Raw genomic sequence first — 24,825 nt, 5'->3', positions numbered from 1 at the left:
CGCGCTCCAGGCAAACGAGCTCAGGATACCGCGGGTCAACCAGAGGTCCCACATTAAGATCCCCACAGTCGAGCGCAGGCCTGCCATTCTGCCTTTTGTCAGGGGGGTCACGGACAGGATCAGCCACATCTTGAAGCGTGCTTCTATAAAAACATATTTCAAGCCAATGAAGAAGATGTCACAATTCCTGAGGCCTGTAAAATGCAATACCCCTCTACAGACTGCAGGAGTGTACAGGCTGGACTGTGAGTGTGGCCTATCATATGTCGGGCAGACGAAACGGAGCATTTCCACTCGGGTGAAGGAACACATAGCTGATGTCAAGCACCGTCGACCTAGGTCTGCTGTCTGTGAGCATGTCATGGATAAAGCCAATCACTCAATCAAGTTTGATAAGCCTCTGGTTCTTGCCAAGGAGAAGCGTTACATACCCAGAATGCTGCGCGAGGCCATTGAGATTAAGAAATATCCAAACTTTAATAGGGAAGATGGCTTTTCTCTACCACCAGCTTGGGATCCTGTAGTCCACCTGATAAAGGAGCAAGCGAGACATAGACTGTGAGACCGTAGTGTTGGATGATGCTGGACATTCTGATGTTTTGAAAAGATGTGTCCCGCCGAGTTTGTTGCCGGTCCCATATTGGGATACCCTCCTACAATTTAGGAGGGAATTAAATCTTCTCGGGTCGGTGGTGTAGGGTTGGAGCCGGCATAGTTTATTTTTATCTCGTATATATATATATCTTTACTTGAAAAATAATTATAGTGAATAACTAGCCTTATGAACCGATTTTGCATGTACAACCAGCCTTAAAGTTTGTAGTCTATGATTGTTCATTATTTTAGTATGTGGGTATTTTTGCATTTTGTAATTTTTCCTCAGTCACCCGTTGACCACGAACGCTGTAAAGAGTTCGAAACGTCGGGATGTATTATAAATTCAATATACGCGATATAATCCGTTTTCATCGTTTTATTTCATGAGTAACTATCGCGGTAACCGAAGACAATATTATGTACACCAGTACGGACTGGAAGTTGCAACCAAAATCCGGCGACATGAAGACCTTGGGAATAAGCTCGCGCGCGCTCGTTGCGCTCTGCATTTCTTGAAGAGGTGTCGAGATGAAAATCTTATTCCTACATGCGTGAAGATAGCTCCGAAGAAGGACATTATCGGCAGTGAACGCATACCTCGCCGGGCGAGTGAGAGATTACTGTGCAAAACCATCCATAACAACCGTTACACGGCTTATAGACTTGAGCAACAGATTAAGGTAGGCACCGGTCAATTGCAGGAAGTGTTGACAAGCACCGATTTTAATGATGTTGTTGAACAAGGTAATAAACGTTACGCATTTACATTTGAACAATGCAAGAAACGACAAAGTGCCAAGTTTGACAAGTTAAAATCGAAAACGAGACGCAGCGATAACGGAGGGCTTCAGAATAATAGCGCTAACGGAACGTCGCTGTCAGTGTCAAATCGGTCGGTTGTCAATCTATCCAGTAAACAATTGTCGACGTCTGAGTTTTCAGTATTAGAAAAAGGTCTTAATTATGTTGTGGCTCCGCGAAAGATCCCTTTTGAGGACATTATTGTTAGTGTAGAAGACTGTCTGGTGAAAAATCAGGTAAAGAAGGAAGATTTGGAGGCTATACGGCAGGATGTTTCGTCATTATTACGGAAAGCCAAGCCTCCGAAAAGGAATTTGCCTAGAGATGAAGTGGCCGCGTTGAAAACGTTACGCGATGATCCAGACCTTACTATTCTTCGAGCGGATAAGGGAAATGCGACGGTTGTACTTAATACTTCAGATTATAACCAGAAAATTAGGGAATTATTAGCGGATACTACAACCTACAAACATGTAAAGACGGACCCGACTATGAAAGTATTAAAAACCACTAAAGAACTAATTAGTGATTACTCGGAGAGCCTTGATCTGAATGTTGCAAGTTTAGTTCCTGACTGCCCCGTGCCTCCAAAGTTGTATGGGTTGCCAAAAATACACAAACCTAGTGCCCCACTACGTCCCATAGTGAGCCAGATAGATGCTCCCACATATAAATTGGCTCAGTACCTCGCGGGAGCCCTCTCAGCATTACGTGGTAACACTAGCACGCATACAAAGGATTCTTACCATTTCATCGGTGAGATTAAAGACCTAACATTGACTGATGATGAGATCATGGTCAGTTTTGACGTCCAGTCGCTATTTACAAGCCTACCGGTACAAGACTGCATTGAAATTGTCAAGAAGAGGTTATGTGAGCAGAACATGTCAGAGGAATATGCTAAGCTGTTGGAACATTGCCTTACATCTGGCTACTTGCTATGGAATGGTGAATTCTACCTTCAAGTCGACGGCGTGGCCATGGGGTCTCCGGTGTCTCCAGTAGTCGCTGACATCTTTATGGAGGACTTCGAGGAGAGGGCACTCTCATTGGCTCCTGTGCGACCGAAGATATTTAAAAGATACGTAGATGACACTTTTACTATACTTCCAAAAAGTAGTGTTTCAACTTTCTTGGATCACCTAAATTCCATCCATAGCAAAATAAAATTTACTATGGAGTTGGAAAAAGACTGTTCTCTCCCCTTCTTGGATGTATTGGTAAAAAGAAATCCTGATAACACCCTAGGTCGCACTGTGTATAGGAAACCTACTCATACTGATAGGTACTTAAATGGCAAATCGCATCACCATCCCAGTCAACTTGTTACAGTAGGCAAATCTTTGTTTCAGAGAGCCCAGAGGATATGTGATGACCAGCATCTGGCCGCGGAGCTCCAGCATGCCAGGCGCGCGCTCCAGGCAAACGAGCTCAGGATACCGCGGGTCAACCAGAGGTCCCACATTAAGATCCCCACAGTCGAGCGCAGGCCTGCCATTCTGCCTTTTGTCAGGGGGGTCACGGACAGGATCAGCCACATCTTGAAGCGTGCTTCTATAAAAACATATTTCAAGCCAATGAAGAAGATGTCACAATTCCTGAGGCCTGTAAAATGCAATACCCCTCTACAGACTGCAGGAGTGTACAGGCTGGACTGTGAGTGTGGCCTATCATATGTCGGGCAGACGAAACGGAGCATTTCCACTCGGGTGAAGGAACACATAGCTGATGTCAAGCACCGTCGACCTAGGTCTGCTGTCTGTGAGCATGTCATGGATAAAGCCAATCACTCAATCAAGTTTGATAAGCCTCTGGTTCTTGCCAAGGAGAAGCGTTACATACCCAGAATGCTGCGCGAGGCCATTGAGATTAAGAAATATCCAAACTTTAATAGGGAAGATGGCTTTTCTCTACCACCAGCTTGGGATCCTGTAGTCCACCTGATAAAGGAGCAAGCGAGACATAGACTGTGAGACCGTAGTGTTGGATGATGCTGGACATTCTGATGTTTTGAAAAGATGTGTCCCGCCGAGTTTGTTGCCGGTCCCATATTGGGATACCCTCCTACAATTTAGGAGGGAATTAAATCTTCTCGGGTCCGTGGTGTAGGGTTGGAGCCGGCATAGTTTATTTTTATCTCGTATATATATATATATCTTTACTTGAAAAATAATTATAGTGAATAACTAGCCTTATGAACCGATTTTGCATGTACAACCAGCCTTAAAGTTTGTAGTCTATGATTGTTCATTATTTTAGTATGTGGGTATTTTTGCATTTTGTAATTTTTCCTCAGTCACCCGTTGACCACGAACGCTGTAAAGAGTTCGAAACGTGGGGATGTATTATAAATTCAATATACGCGATATAATCCGTTTTCATCGTTTTATTTCATGAGTAACTATCGCGGTAACCGAAGACAATATTACTTTACATCATTTAAATAGTAATTTACCAAAACAATTTTAAGTAATGCAGGACATTAAAGCAAGGGTCAAGTATTTCCAAATAGTAATTCTGTATAGATTTTCCGCACTTTTGATTAAAATGATTAGGTACACACACACACACCCACACACACACCCACACACACACACACACACACACACACACACACACACACACACACACACACACACACACACACACACACACACACACACACACACACACACACACACACACACACACACACACACACACACACACACACACACACACAGGTACCTATACTAAACCTTGGAATGGAAAAGTGATCCCCAGAAACCCTTTGGCTTAACGAGTACGGTTCAATCGCATCTCTAAAAACGCCAATCCAATAAAAATATAGGTCATAAAAACAAATCGGTAGTCATTTCGTTCCACATATGTAGGTACGTGCCTATAATACTCGTATAAGACCTACGTGTACTTATGTAATTATTTCCTAAATATTTAGACGGCGCGAGGCGGGCCATAAAACCTTTGAAGTTATGGCCACCGCCGCCCGTAACGAGGAACTGTGTGCAAACCGCGCAATGTACGGAAGACCATTATTTTTGTAGCTTTTCAAAATGGTTGAAGATTTTTTTCATTTGGCGCTGTGTTTTGTTCGTAAACTGTGATGTTTGTTGCTACTGCAGTTCCGAGGTCTGAAGTTTGCTTGTGCGTATTTGGTTAAAAAAAACGTTAAGTAAATGTCAACTTTTCCTTATGAAGAAATTACACGGTAGACTTAAAAGTCGTAAAAGTACCTCGTTTCATACATTGGACCCGCAGGTTAACACAACGCGTTATCCATGATGTGACCCACTATTCAAGTGTGTTTATGTAAAATACGCCAAGCTAGTTCATTGGAGTTGTCTCTTGGTCAACCACTTCTGCCGTGTCAGACGTATCTCTGCTATCTTTAGATAGCAGAGATACGCCTAACCAGTGCAAAATGAAACTAGACACTATGCTTTATATAATACTTAAACAAAATTTCAAAAAATGTCTTTAGTTACTGAGATATTTCATGTTTTAAGATAGACGTTTTCGAATTTTTGGACATTGAGTTATGCGTATCTCTTCTAACTCAAGTTAGAATAATTATGCGTAACTCTTCGCAGTTGTTTTACGGCAAACTGGATATCTACTATCTCGAGTTATCATAGTTTCGCGTAACCACACGTGGGTAGTACGGTGATAGGCGGCTCGCGGTGAGGCGGGGCGCGGGGCGTGGAGGGAGCGGCTCGTCGCTCCTTGCCACGTGTATTTGTTTATTTGTGTCATTTTCAAGCAAAAGGTACCACATTGTCGCTTATCATAAGGACATTCTGACAGGTTTTTCGTATAAAGATACAAGCAATTTTCGTCCTTATTTTACCCTAATATTTTTACTAGGTATCTTCTAATACCCACAATAAATTTACACCAAACCTGAACCAAAACCTGAGTTCCACTAGGTACAGCCGGGGTTCAGCATCAGCTCTATCTTGGGTACTGCTCTCCCAAGTGCTCATCAAGGCGTGTCGGATGACCAAAACAGCGTTTGCCTACGTTGCACCAAACCTGAGTTCCACTAGGTACAGCCAGGGTTCAGCATCAGCTTTATCTTGGGTACTGCTCCCCCAAGTGCTCATTAAGACGTGTTGGATGACCAAAACAGCGTGTGCCTATGTTACACCAAACCTGAGTTCCACTAGGTACAGCCAGGGTTCAGCATCAGCTCAGCTCTATGTATACTAAAACCTTCTCCAGAATGTAACAAACACTTTTCTGAAAACCGCATCAAAATCGGTTCAGCCAAACGCGAGATAATCGCGGACAAACATACGGGTCAAACTGAGAACCTTTTTTTAAGGCGGTATTTTTTTTTTCGTAACTGACCTGCCGTTAATTCCGCCTTTTACACTTACTGGGATTAAATATTAAATAAAGTACATACAAACAAACACACACATACATACATACATACATACATACATACACGCTGACATACATACATACATGCAATACATGCATACGCTATTAAGCATAAGGCTCTTTCCACCAATCGATTGATCTATTTTATAACCAATGATGTAAGGACTGATAGAAATCGGGCTCCTTGTATGTAATGTGAGTTAGCACATTATAAAATGGATTATCTTGTGTAGTCTGGTTACGCGTTTTACTAGGAGCACTAATACAACGAACTCTTACAACTTAAGATAAAAGAACTACGCGTGACCACCTCAATATTTCCCATGCCCTGGTTACACGTTTTACTAGAAGTTGATACAATGTAGTCTTCTAACTTTAGATAAACGAAAACCTCAATAAGCCCGCGAGCCGTGGCCACGCGAAATATTATGAGCGCTCATACAACGAACTCATCTAACTTTAAGTTAACATAGTTACGCGCAACCACCAAATGTATGAAACAGTGGTTACGCCAAACTATGTTTATGCGTTTATTTCAAAAACTATGTACTTTTACAAGAAAAAAGTAAAGAAATATTATTCTTCACGTCTATTGAAACACAAAACACATATTAGAAATGACTTAACTCAATAAACTCACGAAATATATGAGTTTATTAGTTTTCACGCTCACCAAAAACTTTAAAGTCGATTTACTCAAAACTGTGTTTTTTGAGATAGCAGAGATACGTCTGACACGGCAGACTTGTTTACCTCACAACCTCAAAGTTTCATCAGTATAATATTTAAGTAAGGATGGAGCCAGAGGTATGTTTAAACTTCCACGGAAGGCACTGTAATTTATTTACGACATTTATGTATGTATACTCTATTTTATTACTAGTTTGCTAAAACATAAGGCAATACAATTTTTTGTATTAATGATATTGAAAATATTTTGACACAATTAGTTATATGTCAACCACAGCTATACCCCTACGTTTGTTATCCGAATTTTTAATTATTATAAAAGTTAGGGGCATTTAAAAATTTGTATGAAATCTGTTTTTCGATCCAAATTTTTATACTAATCAAAAAATCTAAAAACAAACGTAGGGGCATAGCTATTGTTAATATACATCAAACTATGTAAAAAAAAAAGTATAATGTCTACGTTTTTATGGAGAAGCGGCTGTCCCGTTTCCTCTTAAGTAAGGACGAGTACTTATATGCGGCCCTTGAGAACCTAAGTCTGGTCAGCCGCAGCGCCGGCCAAAATGCGGGTCGCCTGGATGTGTGACTTCAACTTAATTACATTAAAGTATATATATATTATATATATAACTACTGCCATTATTAATCTAGCTTACCGGTGCGCTTTTATAATTTTTATGAGGTGTCGTTACTTTGATGTAGATGATATGATAGCCAGTGATATCAAAGATAGGTGGACGGAATACTACAAAGAGCTTCTTAATATAACGCATCTCAGAAACCACAATTATCATCACGTGTCACCAGGATAGACAAAATCCGGAATGAGTTTGTCAGGGGAAGCTTTAAGGTTCTGCCTATCACAGAAAAAGTTAAAGAAAACCGCCTCCGCTGGTACGGGCATATCCAAAGACGGCCAGAGGACCATATAGTAAAGCTAGCCCTAGATTTGCCACCGACGAAACGGGGACCTGGAAGGTCACCCGCCACTTGGCTTACGACGGTCAAGAAAGACCTAAAACAATTGGGATTGGACGCCTGCACAGCTCAAGACCGAGCACAATGGAAGAGAAGGATAAGGAGGGCCGACCCCAAGTAGATGGGAAAAGGTCGCGACAAAAGAAGAAGAAGAAGTCGGTTCTTTGATGTGACAATCACCAATATACTTTGTCAATTCTTCACTTTCACATCACTTCATTAATTTTATCCGATTACATCTGTTGACGTAATCTCAAAATACGTGTACCAATTGTCCCAGCTCTAGTCCAGTTGGCGTATTGTCAAACAGAGGTTGCTGAGTCGACGTCGTAAACCCCATGCTTATGCAGGAGCACGCATGATGCCACCTCAGCTCTAAAACAACATTTAACCTCCACAATATCAACAACATAGGCCCTTCTTAAAGTCAAGGCGATTTTACGAGCCCCCTAGTTTTAGGTCAGCAGTGCTTCGTAGTTTTGGGTTGATGTATGACGATATACTACCCTACTATATCGAATGATCATAATGATATATGGAATTCAGAGGCAGTTAAGGCGTTCTCGATTGAAAAGTGGCAAGTAAATTGCCTTAAACAAAAAGGCGTCAGGACTTATGAAACTTATACGCTGTATTAGCATTTTTCATTTGAGCCTTGTCAGTGACCGCGTGTAATATAATTTATTGCTATATCAAGACATTTTGATGGATCTTTTTCAGTTGGGTGAGGTTATATAGTTGTGCTCAAAATTTGTAACTATCAGTGGGGGTGCTCAAAAGATTTTTTAAGCATACCGGAGTTTATTTGGCTTTCCTTTTGCTTCATGAGCTGTCTAAACAGTGTTGAAAATAACGCAAATCGGGAGGAATTAAGTTTTATGGGCGCGTCGGAATTGCTACACAATTACTGATATCGAAAGAACAGTTATGTAACTAAAAAAAACTCTTAGTATATCATACAGATTTACTTGCTATTTCTCAGCCCAGGGGGGCGAATTTTGAATTTTGAGCGCGCGATTTCGTATGCCTTCCTGTCCCTACAATATATCTCCACTAGGTACTAGACATTTAAATTATATTAATATAATTGAAAACCGTTGATCAGTACCACTAGATTCCCAATTTCTATTGCTCATATTTCAAAAATATCAATTCTACGTTTTCCACAGATTTCCGAGTGACTAAATCGAGCGCTCGACATTCAAAAATCAGCCCCAAGTTCTATTGAATAGAACTTGGGGCTTTCTACTGAATAGAATCTATTCAATAACATGAATCCCCAAATACGGAGTCGTAGGCTTCCACCAGTAGGAGCATATGCGTAATACACGTCACGCGGCAAAACAGTCTTCCGAATTTTCCCGCAGCGCCCGCAAACTCGTAAAGTTGCCCGAGTTACTGCAACGCAAACTCGCTTATACCGCAAACTTTATAAACAACGTGTAGTAAAAGCGGTTTTCAGTACCGGGGCTTTTAGGGTTCGGAGCTGGAATTGTGTAAATTAAGAAGGGGGAAATATGTATTAGTGTCGATCGATATATTAAATATATTAATAACGGATCACTCACGTATTTTAAGTCGAAAAACGCTCGACATGTTTGTATCCTGATGACACTCCTCGGTACGGAGTGAAACATGTCGAGCGTTTTTAATATATTTAACATGTCTGTGTCTCACGGAAGTTTTGTTATTAAAAGTGTCGATCGATGATATATTTACAATACAATTCAAATATTCTTTATTGCACAGACACCAATAACAAAAGAAACATTACACATTTATTTATTCATGGTGGCTTTATCGCTAAAAAGCGATTTCTTCCAGACAATTTATTGTATGTAAATAAATTAATATATATAATTGTAGATTGTTGTATAGTGGCGCCCCCTACGCAGTTTCGCGTTATATTCCCTATTAGTAATACCATCGAAAAACGTGTACATTACTAACCCAAATACCCAAATAGAACCACAATGTAGACCACAAATTCAAAAGTGAACAAACCTTAATCTCTTATACAAATAGGACCTCTTCGTCCCAGTCCCAGGGGCAAACATCTAGGTACCTATTTGAATCGTCACGGAAAGGTGCGTGTCAATCGCACTTAACAAAAACACGGTCTTCAATTAGGTACTTAAATGCTTGATTACCTACGGTGCATTTATAGTGACCTGCCGTTGGCAAATGAGCAGGGTACCTACTGATTGAATGACGGCTCAAATCCGCTGTAGGTGAATCGTCTCGACTTTATATTTGTGAATGTAGTGGTTTCATATTCGTAATAAAGTCGACATAATATTAGGCCAGGAAATGAATACCCAAAAAAAGTTGTAGAGGGAAATGCTTGGAACACAATTTTTGACTTCGTAGCTTTGTTTGGACTAGTTAGGAGGTGAGCATATCAAAAGTCCCCGGCCGTAACCCTGGTGCTGGGGGGAGAGGAGGGTTTGAAGTTTCCATTTTTCGGTTATATTTCGGCAACTATGCGTCTGAGCGACTTGGCCACTTATACAAAATGAAAAGAGATTTAATTTGTTACAAGTTTTATTAAGTCAAGTTTTTCTATATCTTGTATAGTTTTTGAGATATCCGCTCTTGAAGGTTTATTTAGGGCTCTCATTTTTATCTTGATTATCTACATCAGTGAAGCTGCTAGGCCGGGTTTGGTATCGTTTTCGTATAAATCGGGGGTGCTGAATTCATTTATGCCTATAAGATTTGAGGAGTTCTTTCCTCATGGATCTCATCATCAGAACTGAATTTCGATAAAAAATTAACTATACTTTAAAAAATCCAAATCGGTACAGAAATGACGGAGCTCTGAGGTAACAAACCTACAAAAAAAAACAACTGTCGAATTGATAACCTCCTTTTTTTGAGGTCAGTTTAAAACCTAGTGACTTTGTGAGCTGTAGACTTTGCAACCCATAGCCCCATAGCCATGTCCCATAGCAAAGCTACTCGTACATACTATGATACGTTAGGTACCTATCTGCATAATCAGGCTTACCTGGAATCCTCGAGGGACGCTAACCCTATTACCGATCTGATTAATCAACATCAATTATGCTGATTAATAGCATAAGCCAGTTTTTGGACCAGTATTAGTAAATGTACTTTGTTGCCACTCTGGGTCAGGTTTTCGAGATAATACCTATATTTTTACAGTTAAAAGTTTGTACCTACCGTAATAAACGGAAAATGTACATGCAGATACAGATAACTAACTTGTGTTCAAGGATGCAACATTATTTTTAACGTTGTTTTTCTTGAGTTCGACTCATGCTTGACCAATTTTTATTATTGATATACATACACGTACTAAAGGTTCGGGCGGAGTACGTCACTTTTTTTAGTATCATCGCCCACACTGTTAACTACGCAACGAAAACTTGACTACTCATGGGGCCCTGGTACAGAGTTTTCGTAGTCAATGGATGTTGCTTTATTAGGGGGTCACATGCGCGTTTCTGACTTATGAAGCAATGTGTCTCAAGTATACAACCTAAAATAAATAATCAATTAGAGCTATCGTTTTGTTTCGTTCTCTGGACCGCGGCGAGCTGTAATTGGTCAATTTCATTATAGTTGACTAAACCGTTTCGAAATGAATATTATAGTTAAGTTGGGAGCCCATACATGAAAAGTACCCAATTATAGTTTGGTATACGAAATCTTAATTCAACTATTACAGTCGGAGAGTAGAAAAAAGATTTTAGGCTCACTGTAGTGACTTTAAATCCGCAGCCCTAGAAACATTCCTCGTGCATTCTCCAGCTTTGAGTTTGCAAAGAAAACATCTCGTCGCCTTGCTAAAACAAAATTATACAAAGTCAACCAGGAAACATGGCCGAGGTTTTCTCCATTTTCAATTAAATATATACTTTGTGTTTGTGAAAACGAACGCTATATTAAAAGAATAAAGTGCACAATCGAGGCGTAGAGTGAAGCAGACATATTTTGTGGAAAATTAGCAGGAAACTACCTAATTGAAATATCATCTCAAAGGCCGACGATCTACAAATATCTTGCATATCTTAAAGAAGCGATATCTGTTATTAAAGGACCTGTTTTAAATTGGGACAAAATAACCATTTAGGGTAAATTGAGCTAGAATTTTAATAAAATTAAATATATGTACCTACTAAGCAGTACTTAATGCTAAATATCACTAATGATATACACTTACTGAAGACACAACCTCTTTCTATCTTTACCCGTTCGCGTTCCTCAGATAAACTGTCTGATGTGTAGGTATGTATTTGCATACCTACCTACCTTTTTTCCTACAAATTACTCTAATGACGGCTCTGCCGACAATTCAAGTTTTCTCTCTTACACGCGCAGTAGGTACCTACATATATGAATCTACATCAAAAGGATATTTTCAATCATTTCACATCATAAGATGTACAAAACTCGAAAGAGTCTACCAAGTGTTCTGTACAAATACCGTAGGTATGTTGTAGGTAGACTAAAAGGTTTATCTTTCTGTGGCAAAAGAAGACACAGACTAAGATTTTTTTTTACACCTAAAGCACGAAAAACATGCGTTTGTACGAAACAGATTCGGGGAATGCTCCATGAAGGGTTAATGTAGGTACCTACTTAAGATCTAGAGAGCTGTCGTAATTATCTTCTTCTTTTGTTTGCCAATAGCCTCTGCCTCATCCAGGGTGTCCGGCATCTTACAGCCCATGGTCTCCGGCTGAGTGAGCACCAGCGCGCCGGCCAACAGACCCATAGCGCCGAACATCACCGACGGGATTCCGGCCCAGTATACAGCCTATGAAGAAGAGAATATTGATAAGATGAACTGATCTGACGGAAGATCAGCTCTGCGATCTCCGCAGTATTTATGCTGAGTCAGCGCCTACTCTCTACCACAACACATGACCCTCTACTAATATAAAATACGTACATTGTTATTTCGTTATTACTGCTATTAGTGTCAAATTGTATGTTGCCTTTTCTTTTTTTTTGTCTCTTGACAACTTTCTTTTTGTCTCTTGTTATTGTTTGTGTCACAAAGCATGTAAGTTGTGGTTGAATAAAGTTTTATCTGTCTATCTATCTATGAGCCCATGGTTACTCTTCAGCTGGTCTTAAATGTGCTCAGATCTGACAAACGCATCTCTCACATGTTGCTCACGCGCTGGGCGTCTTACCACGTGGGCCAAAAAGGTTTTAGTACCTATGAGTTAAGGTTATGCGACCTTCCTATGAACTTCATAAAATAAATGGACTTTCTTTTTTTTTTGCCGAATTTTCTGGCCGAACTCTTACAGGCACGTTCCAACCTTCTATTTCTTAAAAGCTGTATGATTAAAGCCTCAGTAAAACGTACCCAAATCGTTAATTTTCGCATTGTCCACAGAAAAGACGCCAATATTTCCGAACGTTTTTACCCACGTATAATGCAAGCATTTTGCTAATTTTGCATATTTATCAGATCTGGAAGCACCATTGAAAGTTGAAGCATAATATTGCACCATCTTATCTATCTATGTATGTAGTTATGACAAATTTGCTCCAGAACGTAAAAATTTAAGTTAAAAATGTACCTTTGCTCAGGAAAGTTACAAAAAAGCAAGCCTAAATTTTAATCTAAATAAATTGACTGTCATTATAAAACATAACGTAATTTGGCCATAAAACATTTCTCCTAAATTGCTGAGCTAATCTAACTCAGTTGGGATGTTGACATGAATCGCAAATATATAACAATAAAATGAAAACCGTTCTAAAGATTGTCAACAGCCCTATTAATTTACGTTAAAATCCATTTACCTACATCAATAAATGTTGGGTGCTATTTTTTTACTTGCAGTTTACATTGCTGTTCCTACTTGAAAAATAGCAACTGCATTAGGCAGTCAAATAATTTTAAATCGAAAGGCCACTGTAATCAGTGTACGCTGGCACATAACCAATCAGTAAAAGGAGAACAGACTGTGGATGGATTGGTTAGGTAACTAGCAGAAATCAACGCAAACAAAAAATCGAATCGAGATACGATATCAAGAATATGGAGCGCGACTCGTCGTAACAAATGGCATGAATTAAAAGAGCTTTATGTACTGTAGTGGACGAGATAGGCTGATAAGAAGAGATAACTGTGTGGTGTGCTTACCAAAGCAGGAGTTAGCGGAGCGGTGATAGAGCCGATACGTCCAACCATAGAAGAGAATCCCAAAAGTGTGTGACGGAACTGCGTTGGGTACAGCTCTGAGGTATAAATATAAAGACACGCGAACACTGCCGAGATTCCAAACTTGCCTATCAAGAACAGTATAAGACCCAGTGTCACTAGTTCTGTAAAAAAATGGTTATTTTTATTTGTAAGGTCTTTGTTGGCTAATATATGATTTGAGATTATATGTGATTGATGCAATGAGAAATACCCAAGAAAACTATTTGATAATTTAAATGCAAAGGACTGTTAGTAAATTAAAATGTGTGGTTCTAAGTAATATCGAAGTGTACAATACCACACCTCGGAAAAATAATTGCAAGTTTTGCATTTTTTTCAAATAATAAAATACATAATTTGGATAATGATAACCTTTCTGTTATTAAGCATATAGATCACGAAAGTTTATTTACAGGAGAGATAATCAACAAACATTTTAGTAACCAACCAAAATTACATAAAATACACAAACAAAGAATGAAGATAAAATTAAACATTAAAACCTAAACTGCCGTCTCAAGGAAAAAAACCATAACTGACAAAAAGTAAGTTTCGAGAAAAAGCCAAAAAACTTTGCGCTCCTGTTCAAATAGGTTAAATTCTAAGTACAAAGTTGAAACTTTTGTTAATGAACAAAGTAATAGTGTAGAATTTTTATGGATTATAAATTATTCGATTATCTATTTATTTAAATAAGTTATTTAGGAAAAATAGTTACTACCTCGTAAAACAAATAGAATAAAAATATCTTTACTAAGATTAAATGACATAAGTGCGTACTTATGTTTTTTGTGTTAGTTTTGCACTACGATGTCTAAGAAATAAAAGCACAAGTACACAGTTGTGCTTATGTTACTAATCGATCTAGAAGCTGAAAAAGCACAATTGGGTACTTTGTGGTTTTTTTGCTTAGTTAAAGTAATCAAATTATGATTTATCTCGTTAAAGGAATTCATAAAAATACGATGAGGAATCAAAATTATTTATGAAAAAGAAAACAAATAAGATACTTTTAGAGATTTTTGAGTAATAATGTAACACAAAACTAAAATTAACCACAATTTGATTGCACTAAGTAATTACTAATTCTTTGAGATACCCTTAATAATCGCAACTCATAAAACAATTACGATCATCGCCAGGCTCAAATCCGAGTATCGTCGACTTACGAAAATTGCTTCCAGAATAAGAAAAAACCAAAAACATTAAGATGTCACACCGGTCATGCTCCCTAATACGAGTTTAGAAAAATTTTGTGGTGGAAATTGGAGGAGTTACGAGGAACAACTGAATTGTTATAATTACAAGTTATTACATGACATTTCGGAAGACAAAAAGGTCTCTCTCTTGATAACAAAATCAAATAGTAACGTTTATGATACATTTCCATTAGGTGCTCCAAATATACCCAACCTAAATTTTTAATTCTAGACAAGCTAAGGGGCTTGAATAAATGTGCCAATTTTCATATGTGCAGGTTATATAAAGGTTTCAAGTTATGAAGGGGTCAAAAGTAGCTCGAAATGGTTCGTGTAATACACACGGTTGCTGCTTTTTCTTTTAACTTGGCTGGACACGCTGCCGCGTGTCTAGATGTTCCAACTAAACAGCTAGGCGTATCTAGAGAAAATAACAAAAAGAGCTCTTTTGTATTTGAACCAGGCTGGGGTAGTTTTAAAAAGGCAAAAAAAGGCCCTGAAACTGAAACCAAATGCCAAGCCAAAATTTTTCCTGCACAAATGTCCTTTTGTATTAAAATCTAAGGTTGAAGCAAAATGCGGTACACCAATACACGTTAACACTTCTCATGTTTTTCAAAATAGGCCGGAGTTAATACGTGCGTACTGCGTCGTACTCGCAACCTCTTCCAAAGGAAAAAAACCGATCAAGCCGCACGCGCCAAGTGAACCGCCCGAAATCTGTCTTTGAGGAGACCGGAGGGGGACTACCTACTAGCCTGATAAAGCATAACTGACAACAATGTTTAAGAAATAAACCACAAGTTCACTGTTTTTGAAACCGACACTAAGCAGAAAAAGCATAAGGAAGAGTCATACGAGACAGAAAAAACATAACGTGCAACTTATGTTTTTTTAGGTTCCAAGAGTTATGACTAATAATATTTTTTTACTAACAAAAATTTACATTTTTGTCAACTTAAGGGTTTTTTACATAGAAATTTTATGTAATACTAAACTATGGTTTTTCTTCTTATGAAATAGATGTTGGGCTTAAATTCAACACAAAAGGGAAAAAAAACACAAGTCGTCACTTTAGTACTTTTCTGTCTATGAATATATACTTATGCTTTTTCTTTCTCAAAAAGGAACTAACTTTACCAAAAACGCGTGTAGTTATGCTTGTCTAAATCTTGATCTGTTAGAGATAAAGAAATAACTGCTAGATAGAAAAATCACATTTTTCTTCCTGATTTCGAGGGTGTCAATAACTCAATTTCGCAAAAATTGTCACTTATGGTTTTTCTCCTTAAGGCGGCAGTAAGTAACTAAACTATAACTATAACTAAATACAAAATACCTCCCCCAAATCCCCTGCTTCCGGTATAGCCTCAACGCTGGCGGCGTTACCTCAGATAATATTTATTAAGTGATAATGTCAGAATCAGAATATAAATTGTAATTTTTATCTTGTATCGTCTGGATCAAATAAAAAACGTGATAGCCGCGCAGTGGAGCAATTTAGATATGTAGTTCTATTTAGCATAGCTTTTGTTATACTGCTTAATTTAGTTTTTAGTTTTTATGTTAAGGCATCGGCAAAACTTGTTACGTAATTTAGTTAGTTTAGTTTAGATTTATGTGATTAAGCTCTTTGGTTCATTTTACACCATAACATTATACTGCATATGTCACTTAAGAGACCCCGGCAAGCTCGGTTCTCCATACAAATGTAGTTATGCAACACGTAGTTTTAAAATGAGAACGAAACTCCATTTGTATGGGAAGGGGAAATTCGGCCGAGCTTGCCAGACTCTTAAATTTATATTACTTAGTATGCTTTCACTGCACTTACCGTTATTGTCAATGAAAGCGAACGCAAGGTTGCAAGCGGCGCTAAGCCAAAATCCAGTCGTAAGGACAGCCTTTCTGCCAACACGATCCAGCAACAGCATAGCAGTATAAACAGCAGGGATCTCTACAGCACACACCAGCATGAAGTTGGCGTACATATTGCCCGGGAGCCCAGTGGAGTTGATGGATAACCCGTAGTAAATTAAAGTAGTTGCGATCCACCAAACTGGTGTAGTGCAGACGCGGCAAAGCAGTATTGGGGATTTGAAAATGGTATGAATCAAGCCTTTGGAGTTGTCCGTCTGAAAACCATAATGCAGTACAATCAGCCGGCCTCTCAAGATAAACTGGAACGTGAACGACATGCCACTTAAGAGGAGTCAAGTTGAGGTCAGGTAAAGTTGTAGGATTGTACGGTGTACGGTGATCGGACGATCTGATTATGTTTTCAAGTTGTATAAGTATTAGTTTAATGTATATATTTTAAAAGAGCTAATGATTCAACTTTGAACTTCATTTTAGGTTCCCGTTTGAGATACGATGTCCATAAATTGACAAGATTAATAGTAAATTTCAATATGACGCATGCATAGAACAAATTTTAAATGAGATTTTTATTACCTGACTCTCTTTTGCTGGCGCTGGCGTCATCAGCGCCTGCATAGATTTCTCACTGATCTTTTTTTTATTTATTTTTGCAATTTTCTCTAGAACACTTTTGGCTTCGTCGAACCTTTCTTTGGTAAGTAACCACCTAACACTTTCCGAGATGCACCAATAATAAGCGACCATTAGAAAGCAGGGGATATATAGTGTCATAATGAAGTAACGCCATGGCTGCACGAGCCAGGCTATTCCGGCCATGATGATTTGACCCACTGAGAAAGAGACTATGCTCACTGAGCTCACCAGCACTCGGTGTTTTGAGCCAATCAATTGTTCTGCCGCTGAAAATGAATTAATTGTAAACCCCCATTAATTCTAAGTAGAAATAAAAGGAATCATCCATGAGAAAATTCCAAAATACAAATATCCTTTTTGCATATGCTTAAATTTTGAAACTAAGTATACTTACAACTTCATCTTTTTGCAGGTTGATATTATCATACCTACTTGATGTCGAAGTAAATTTCGGAATAAATGTAAGTATGTTTAGTTATTGGTAAAATGATTAAAGGGGGACAAGAGCCCAAATTTAATAGAACCCAACAAGTCATAGCATACTTAAAATAAAAGCAGCGCTGGATGTGCCTGCTCCAAGAGTTGTCTGCAAAATCTGTAGCACCAGATACATGGGATAGTTAACGGAAAACGCTCTGATGAGGCCAAAAAACGCCAAATTGAAGATGTTGATGCAGAGAGCCACACGTCTCCCATATTTGTCGGATATGTAGCCTGTGATCGGGAGAACGAGTAGAGTGCCAATGCTGTTCAATGTACCGGCCAATGCACGCATCCACTCTTGGCAGCCAAGATCAAACTGTAACAAGAAACTTGACATTGGAAACTCCGATACTTAGGGGAGCGTGGGGGAATTGGAGCCTACTAAGGATATTTATTAATAACTTTAATATTTGTTGTAATTAAAAAATGGTTTAATTATAGACGAAAGCATTGCTTATCTGGCTATCCATAATCAGAGAAAAAAACTCAAAAATAAAATCATCATCATCGGCTAGACACGAAAATCAAAAAAATTGAATCTCAAATAGTTTTGAATTACATTTTCTATAGTTTCTACTGTCCAAAAGGCTTTTGTCGTTGTAAGGTCTATTTTTCGTGGCATTTAAAAAGGTAAATAATTTCAAATATATAAGAAAACAATTATAAACTGCGTTGGGGCAATAGGAGCTCAATTCAACTAGTTTTGCTATGGTACTCTCATTAGCATATATATATGACTATATGTATATATATATGATTCGCAGTTGCAATTTCAAAAGTAGCGCTGAAGATTAAATAGACTTAGACATATATTTCATGTAAATACAAAGCAGTATGTATATATTTTAATGCTTATCAACAATGATGAAATTTATATATTTTTTATAACTGCGGAGCCAAAAACAAACATTCGTCTCTTGCAACTAATCGCGGGGAACTACGAGGTTGCTCTCATTACCCGCTCGCTCCCATTCCCCCACGCTAAATTGTTGTATATCGTTTCCGATAACTGCTAAATTCAAAACACTATGTACATACACAGATAAAGTGGCTTGGCTTAGTGGGAAACTGTCCTGCTTTATTAGGTGTATAAATCCGAGAAAAACACTCACCTCATAAACAACTGAATTGTTCCTCTCGTACACGAATCCATCGCACTTCTGCGTGACAGCCTGGTTGAAGATGGTAGCTGGGCAGTACTCCAGCGAGCCATTGCCAGCCGGCGCGTAGCGTGAGCAACTGTCTAGTTGTCCGTTGCTGCTGGGCACAGCGTTCAAGATCCATTCTGGGAACAATTCGTTAGCTGTCCCACCATTCTCTCCGCATTCAGGGATCCGACATCTACGGAAGAAAATTTCACCTTAACACTGAAGAAATAGATATACTTAATTCAGGATCTCAACCCCATCTTCATTCTAATTAATAATTTCTTGTGTTTCTTTAAGTTTATCATACGTATCAAACAAACAAACTATTTTAAAATACGACAAACACCTTTTTCCACTTTTATAATATTACCTATGCGGAACAGCGGAAGCTGAAAACACGAATTCACTCAAAAACGCATGAGCAATAACGGGGAACAATAATAGTAGGACATGAATCATTTGGAATCGTCCAAATTGTCCCAACTCATTGTTAATTACCCAATCTAGGTCTATTTCTGAGACCTCATGTCTATCAGTCTTTACTGTAGGTCCTGAACCTTTGCTATGCCAGTTTGGATCATCAATTTTTCCTGATTGTCTTTCCGTGTCACCTTCTGAAGCTAGTCTTCTTTCAACCATGATATTCCTTGTATAATAATCACTGCGATATCCACTTAAACAAAAAATGTACACTGCTCTGATAAAAAGTATTGTAGATATAGATATAAATTGAATTTATCGGAATTCAATATGTCCACTGAGAACTGTTTTTAGGTTAAATACTAGCAATTTCACACGGATTTTCGAATGTCTATGTGCAATGTTTTTTTTTTAAATACTAGAGTAACTTTATATATGCATACTAGAATAACTTGTGTAAATAATTTCCAAAAAATGGATTATAGAGTCATGGTTTCATCATCATCATCTCCTAGCCGGTTTCGACCACAGCGACTGCGTTTTACCACTGAGAGCATCGCTGGTGCGCTCTCAGGTGACTGACATAGGCAATTTTTGCAGCGAATGTGCGACCACACTCGCTGCAGGTCAGCACCCCTCCGATATAATTGTAACGTATGGCCACAGGTGGTCTGGCCTTTAGCTCGTCGCGCTTAGCGTCGAGTTCTGTGCGCCGCCTAGCTTCAAACTGACGCACCTGCGTCTGCACAATATGCCTCCAACGTGGACGGTCACAGGCTAGGCTCTCTCATGTCGTTGGCTCTATATGAGCACTCTTCATATGCCGCTTCAACACATCTTTGAACCGCAAGAACTGGCCGCCTTACTTGCGCTTTCCATCTTGCAGTTCGCAGTAGAAGATGCGTTTCGCGACTCGATCCTGGGATATGCGGGAGACGTGACCGCACCATCGTAGCTGTCGTCTCATTAGGTAGGCCTCCATTCCAGCGACATCGGCACGCCTAAGGATCTCCGTGTTCCTAACACGGTCGGACCAATGGACGCCCATAATTTCGCGGAGGCATCTCAGATGGAAGCTGTCCAATGAGCGAATATGCTTACGATACAGGCACCACGTTTCTGAGGCATACAAGAGATTCGGCAGGACAATAGCCATGTATACAGCTACTTTAGTCGGAAGCTTTATATCGTGTGACCGAAACACCTTGGAACGAAGTTTGCCAAACGCTGCTGCAGCGGCTCCTATTCTGCAGTTTATTTCGTTGTCAAGGTGACACTTAGCTGTAATCGTGCTACCCAGGTATTTAAACTGCTCTACCTGCTTAAGTGAGTCCCGGCCGAGTTTAATGTCAACCTGCGGATTGGCAATTGTGTCAAGGACCAGAACTTCAGTCTTCTTGACACTTATTTTAAGGCCAAATCTTTGACATGACTCATCAAGACTCGACATAAGCTGCTGTAGAGCTCCTGGGTAATCGGTCACAAAACATAAATCGTCTGCATACATCATCTCCGTTATGATTGCGTGAGACACTTTGGTGCGCGCCTTAAGCCGGGCTAAGTTGAATATGCCACCATCGGAGCGAATACGGATGCCGTCAGAAGAAGTTTGCAGTGCCTCCCGAACTACTACTGCGAAGTACAAGGCGAACAGAGTGGGCGCAAGCACACAACCCTGCTTCACGCCACAACTGACAGAGAAAAACTCTGATTGTTCGCCCTTGACACTTACGCAGCATTGCATGTTGTCATGCAATAGTCGGATCATCCTAATAAACTTTTCCGTGCATCCCAGTTTCGCCAAAACCACCCATAAAGCTTCGCGAGGCACGCTATCGAAAGCTTTTTCGAGGTCCATAAAGCATAGATACAATGGTTGACCTTGCTCTCTACATTTCTCTTGAAGTTGCCGTATAGAGAAAATAGCCTCGCAGGTGCCTCTATCTGGCCGGAAGCCAAATTGGGTCTCAGGTAGGATGCTTTCCGATAATGGCAACAGGCGGTTTAGAAGTATACGGGCAAAAACTTTCCCTGGAGAAGTTAGTAGGGATATGCCTCTATAGGAGTTGCAATCCGAACAGTCTCCTTTGTTCTTATATAGGGAGCAGATGCGAGATACTCGAAAGTCAGCAGGTACTCGCTCTTCTTCCCACATTTTAGAGAACAGCGTCCAGATCGCCTCCTGAAGCTCTGTCCCTCCGTACTTTAAAAGCTCTCCAGGTACATTGTCAATGCCGACCGCCTTCTTATTTTGTTGTTGTTGTATGGCAGTGACAACCTCACACAGCGACAGAGGCTCATCCAGTTTATGTTCTGTAGGCAGTGCTGGAATCAAGTCAATATGCTGCATATCTGCAGCACGGTCAACATTTAACAAATTGTTAAAATGTTCTGCCCACCTCCTGAGTACGTCAAGCTTGTTGGTAAAAAGTTTAGTGCCATCGAAAGACTTTAAGGGTACAGAGCTTCGATTTATTGGACCAACAAGCTGGCGAATCTCATTATGAAATGCACCCAACTGGTTCGTGTCGGAAAGCCACTGTATGCGCTCGGCTTTGTCGTGCCACCACTTGTCCTTTACTTCCCTAATTCTTTTTCTAAGGAGAGTACCATTCTGCTTAACTGCATCTGCTTGGTCACTACGATTCAAACGCAACAGATCCCGGTGTTTCCTGAGTTCCTCAGTCAGTGTTTCGTCGTTGTCATCAAACCAGTCCCCTCACGTCTACATGATTTTACACCAAGTATGTGTGAGGCGGTGTCAACTAGTCTGGACCACACTGCATTCCAGTTATTAAATAATAGGGTCACCACTGTCATAATTTAAAGTTTTAATCGCATTCGTGACCGCCTGAGCATAGCTCTTCCTACCTTCTAGAAATTGTAATTTCTCTACATCTTGTCGCTGGGATTTCACTCCTTGAGATCTACGAGGTAAGTGGAGACGCAGTCTTAACTTTGTAATGACTAGCCTATGGTCACTCCAACAATGGGCTCCTCGCATCACGTGAGTGATACGGACTTGGGAAGTATTATTCTGCCTCACGATAACGTAATCTAGCAAGTGCCAGTGCTTGGACCTAGGGTGCATCCATGTTGTTTTATATTTAGCGGGTAATCTAAACATAGTGTTAGTAATAGCAAGATCAAATTTGGCGCACAGTGACAGTAAAAGCAGCCGTTACTGTTCATTTTACCAACACCATGCCTTCCCAGCACCCCAGGCCAAGCCTGGCTGTCACGACCGACTCGAGCACTGTGACATGCTGCCCACGACAAACCATGACTGTCTATCACCTGAGTCAAGTAAGCAACAATTTTTGACCTACTACTTGAGTCGGTCAAAAATTATCATCAAATTCCGGATGATGGACAATTAATTAGTAGGTACACTCTACGAGGAAAAAGTTTTGTAGAAAAATTAACTTTTCTCTGCATGAGATGGTTTGAGATGTAGAGCTTCGATTGATAAATATGAGAAAAAAAACTTTTTCCGGATGAGATGAGTTGAGATGTAGAGCTTCAATGCAGAATAATGGGTGAGATATTAAATTAAAATAAGTGTACATTTTTGATTGCGTTTTCCAATTTTATAAGAATTGCCGCTAGAAAGTAAAAAAGTAGGTTCACATGATTATTATTTTTTATTTCTAATATTATTCAAGTACAGTTTACAGTGAATTTTAAATTAATGTTAAGTAATGGAGAAGAGTAATTAATAAAGTTTCAATGTAATTGATATATGGACGTAATGGTTTTCCCCTAATTGACATATTCTTATTGACTGTTATTATATTGCACACAAGCTGTATTTTAATATAATTACTTACCTTTAGCAAATTTGTTTTCTAAAATAAAATGAAAAATTGAATGCACCAATAACGTTCTGGTTTCCAATTGAATCTTGGACGTAGTAATACATTATGCATTTGATGTAAATAAATTAATCAGGTGACATCTTTCCTTCACGCCATTACAGATGTATTCCAAATTTCAACTGAATCAGACACCGGAGTGGTGTTCAAATTTAAGTAACAAGATTTGAAACCCACATAGGTACTTATTTAATATACATATATGTATACAAAGAGAATACGCAGTGAAGCTGAATAAAAGCGTGAAATAAACAATTGTCTAAAATTAAATTCGCAAACAAATGAACATAGTGATAAAATTGTATATTATTGTAACATGCTTGATCGATCCGATTTACGTTGATTAGTTGCTATTTATATAATTCTGCGCTTTAGATAAGACCACTTTTCAGATAGAAACACCGTTTAAGTCTGGGATACACTAGGGGACAAAATGTACTACGACAAGCGACTCGGGAAGCCGTGCAACTTAGCGAAATTTCGTTTAGATATCTGGCGACAACATCGCACGACATGTGCCTTTGCTCACACTGGCGACACGTGTTGCGCTGTCGGGGTTCGGGGCTCGGCCACCGGTGGACTTGGTTTTCTTTAGTGTATAATATCTATTTGAGTTTATAACTCATTACTTAAGTCCATTTGTATTACACCTGTTGGCAAACCTTTAAAATAAAAAATTAAAAAAAATCTATGGCAACTTTGCTGGGATCTTGCCAAGGGGCTATGGTTTAGAAGGTAGGTTTTAGGTGTTTTTAGGGTTCCGTATCTCAAAAGGAAAAAACGGAACCCTTATAGGATCACTCGTGCGTCTGTCTGTCTGTCTGTCTGTCTGTCTGTCTGTCCGTCTGTCACAGCCTATTTTCTCCGAAACTACTGGACCGATTAAGTTGAAATTTGGTACACATATGTAAGTTTGTGACCCAAAGATGAACATGTAACGTAAACATATTAATTTTAAACACGGGGGCCATTTTCGGGGGGTAAATGAGAAAATTAAAAAAAAAAGTGTGTCAAATTATATCGTGTTACATATCAAATGAAAGACCTCATTGTGAGAATCTCAAATATATATTTTTTATAATTTTAAGATAAATAGTTTAGAAGTTATTCAAGAAAATAGGCAAAAAATTACCATGCCCCCCCCCCCCCCTTTATCTCCGAAACTACTGGGTCAAACATTTTGAAAAAAATACACAAAATAGATCTTTACCTACAGATCACCGGAAAACCTATTAGAAATGTGCAGTCAAGCGTGAGTCGGACTTAATTACTTAGTTTTTGATCCGGCCCCTACGGGTTTTTTAAAGACGTTTCACATAAAAAATACATTGTTTAAATTGTGTAATGTACGGAACCCTTGGAACGCGAGTCCGACTCGCGCTTGGCCGGTTTTTATTTTTAGACATAGACATAGACATAATTTATTGGTAATAAGGTATTACAGGTCACAATATTTAACTTAGGTACAAGTACCTAATAATCAGTAATCCTATTAATGTATTTTTTATATAATTTAACTTTGTTATAATTAATACTTA

At 39.1% G+C, this 24,825-nt stretch overlaps 2 protein-coding genes across 2 annotated transcripts in view; one reads left to right on the top strand and one right to left on the bottom strand.

Annotated features, from left to right (window-relative positions):
- The first annotated feature begins 6,579 nt into the window (after window positions 1-6,579).
- The window catches only part of LOC134744954 (uncharacterized), a 62,399-nt gene continuing 44,153 nt past the window's right edge, over window positions 6,580-24,825 (top strand). Inside the window, exons 1-2 of the mRNA XM_063678901.1 lie at window positions 6,580-6,591; window positions 7,256-7,572. Of these exons, the coding sequence (XP_063534971.1) occupies window positions 6,580-6,591; window positions 7,256-7,572 (329 nt within the window). The remainder of the gene's footprint in view (window positions 6,592-7,255; window positions 7,573-24,825) is intronic.
- LOC134744895 (organic cation transporter protein-like) lies at window positions 12,070-19,631 on the bottom strand. Its single transcript, XM_063678842.1, has 7 exons — window positions 19,363-19,631; window positions 18,957-19,185; window positions 17,901-18,160; window positions 17,302-17,644; window positions 16,682-16,982; window positions 13,589-13,770; window positions 12,070-12,241 (listed from the first exon to the last, which is right to left on the bottom strand). The coding sequence occupies exons 1-7, from the start codon at window positions 19,629-19,631 to the stop codon at window positions 12,071-12,073; spliced, it is 1,755 nt and encodes a 584-aa protein (XP_063534912.1). The 3' UTR covers window position 12,070.

The sequence above is a fragment of the Cydia strobilella genome, chromosome 10, assembly GCF_947568885.1.
Source record: "Cydia strobilella chromosome 10, ilCydStro3.1, whole genome shotgun sequence".
Lineage (NCBI taxonomy): Eukaryota > Metazoa > Arthropoda > Insecta > Lepidoptera > Tortricidae > Cydia > Cydia strobilella.
This window is presented reverse-complemented; position numbering and strand designations above follow the sequence as displayed.